Genomic DNA, 2194 nt, shown 5'->3' with positions numbered 1-2194 from the left:
TATATCTGGTAGTGTTTCTTTCTTAAATTATACTTAACTATTTTGAAAATCTACTTTTTATTTAAAGTGAGCATTTTTATAACACTTTGCTTGTTTTGTAAAATACTATATTGTTGTATTTTTTAAGATGTGGTAATTGTACATTAAGTAATTTCCTTTTAAATATGCAACCAAGTGTCCATGTATCATATTTAATTTAAATTTGAATTACAATACCAAATTTGTTTATAAATGTACTCAAGATGTCATGGCATGTCATGATTTTTTATGTATTTTAAACATTTTAGCTAAGTCTTTATAGATATCATGGGCTGTCCTTAAACTCTCTGTGTATCCCAGGCTTCTCTGGAATTCCTCATGCTCCTTTGCTGAATCCTGCATGGCACCTGCAGAGGGGATGTAATGACACAGTCCATGCCCCTCTAGCAGAGTCAGCAAGAGTTGACAGTAGGTAGGCTTAAGTCTTATTTGTATAATAATGTACATAATTTACTTTATGTTTCTCTTTTGGGAGATGTTCTCCCTGATAAGGTAAGTGACCTCATGAAAATTAAAAACAGCATGAGTCCCAGAGGCAAGGGTGGATCCAATGTTTTTAGCAAAATGGTAATGGCTGTGACCTTAAGGACAGCCCTTAAATCTGTGAGAAAAAACTCTGAAAACATGAATTCAAGAATTTATAATTTCTCGATAACTCCGTGCGTTTGCCCCTCCTACTCTCTTTCTGCCATCTTCCCTCGCCGTCACCATGGTGCGAATGAATGTTCTGGCAGATGCTCTCAAGAGCATCAATAACGCCGAAAAGCGGGGCAAACGCCAGGTCCTCATCAGGCCGTGTTCTAAAGTCATCGTTCGGTTCTTAACTGTGATGATGAAGCATGGTTACATTGGTGAATTCGAGATCATTGATGACCACAGAGCTGGGAAGATAGTTGTGAACCTCACGGGCAGGTTGAACAAGTGTGGAGTTATCAGCCCTAGATTTGATGTTCAACTCAAAGACCTAGAAAAATGGCAGAACAATCTGCTCCCATCACGCCAGTTTGGTTTCATTGTGTTGACAACCTCTGCTGGCATCATGGACCATGAAGAGGCAAGACGAAAACATACCGGAGGGAAAATCCTGGGATTCTTTTTTTAAATGTAAAGCATAAATAAAAAGCCTTAATGGAAAAAAAAAAAAAAAAAAAAGAATTTATAATTTCTCGACTATGCAAAATATAAGAATGTAATATGAATCATATGATTTGCTTCATGTATCTAAAAAACAAAGGAAGCTGCACTATGATCCAGGATCTCAGAAAGATAATAAGGAAGGAGATAAAGTGATTTAGGGAGTGGTGATCACAGGACAAGATCCCACCCAGCTAAACTTATTTATTTGTGTTTAAAAAGGCAGGCAAATTTCTGAGTTCAAGGTCAGCCTGGAATATCCCCCTGCCAGGGTTCTGAACCCCTTTTATGATTATTCTACAGGCTTATCCCTACAAGAATTGGAAGGTAGCACTGCTGCTGCAGGCCTGATGGAATCTGACAGATGTTCTTTCTTTTGCTGGGAGGAATAGGACCCACAGATTCCTTGGGACCTGCTAGGGCCACAAAGTTGCCCTTAACTATATATGCCCTCTGACTGGAGACTTTCAAGATAAGCAGGTGGTAGCATTCACAAATGTCAGCCTTGGGCCCCTTCGATGATATATTTTGCTGGGGACTATTTTGCTGGGGACTAATGAGTGCTAAACTTGGGAGAATAAATGTTTTCTATGTAAATGAATCAAATATTTTTGAGGCCAATGTTTATAGCCTCAAAATTAAGTCAGTTCAATAATCCCTTGTCTCCCTTGTTCCCACCCCTTATTACTTCTTTGGTTAATGTTGTGTTTTATTTTGATGCATATGTCCTGCCTTATCCAATTTTTCTAAATGGCAGACAAGTAGCATTGCAAAATCATTGCTAATTGGGTTCTGGTTTAGTACCAAGCCATCCCCAGCATAGAGGTTGAGGGGTATAAAGGTACTTGACCATTATAAAATAAATCAGGAGGAAATATGGGAAAACCCTGCTAATTAAGATCAGAGTCTACAGTTGTCCCGCTAGCCTCTGGGACTCCCTTTGCTAGCAGGGCTTCTACTCCTTCTCTGACCTTAACCCCCAAGGCACTTCTATCTGTAGCCTTAGTTAGATTAGAGGTTC

At 39.0% G+C, this 2194-nt stretch overlaps 1 protein-coding gene across 1 annotated transcript; it reads left to right on the top strand.

Moving 5' to 3' along the window:
- The first annotated feature begins 706 nt into the window (after nucleotides 1-706).
- LOC117717309 (small ribosomal subunit protein uS8) lies at nucleotides 707-1183 on the top strand. Its single transcript, XM_034514654.2, has one exon. The coding sequence runs from the start codon at nucleotides 749-751 to the stop codon at nucleotides 1139-1141; it is 393 nt and encodes a 130-aa protein (XP_034370545.1). The 5' UTR covers nucleotides 707-748; the 3' UTR covers nucleotides 1142-1183.
- Nucleotides 1184-2194: the final 1011 nt, after the last annotated feature.

The sequence above is a fragment of the Arvicanthis niloticus genome, chromosome 1, assembly GCF_011762505.2.
Source record: "Arvicanthis niloticus isolate mArvNil1 chromosome 1, mArvNil1.pat.X, whole genome shotgun sequence".
Classification (NCBI taxonomy): Eukaryota; Metazoa; Chordata; class Mammalia; order Rodentia; family Muridae; genus Arvicanthis; species Arvicanthis niloticus.
This window is presented reverse-complemented; position numbering and strand designations above follow the sequence as displayed.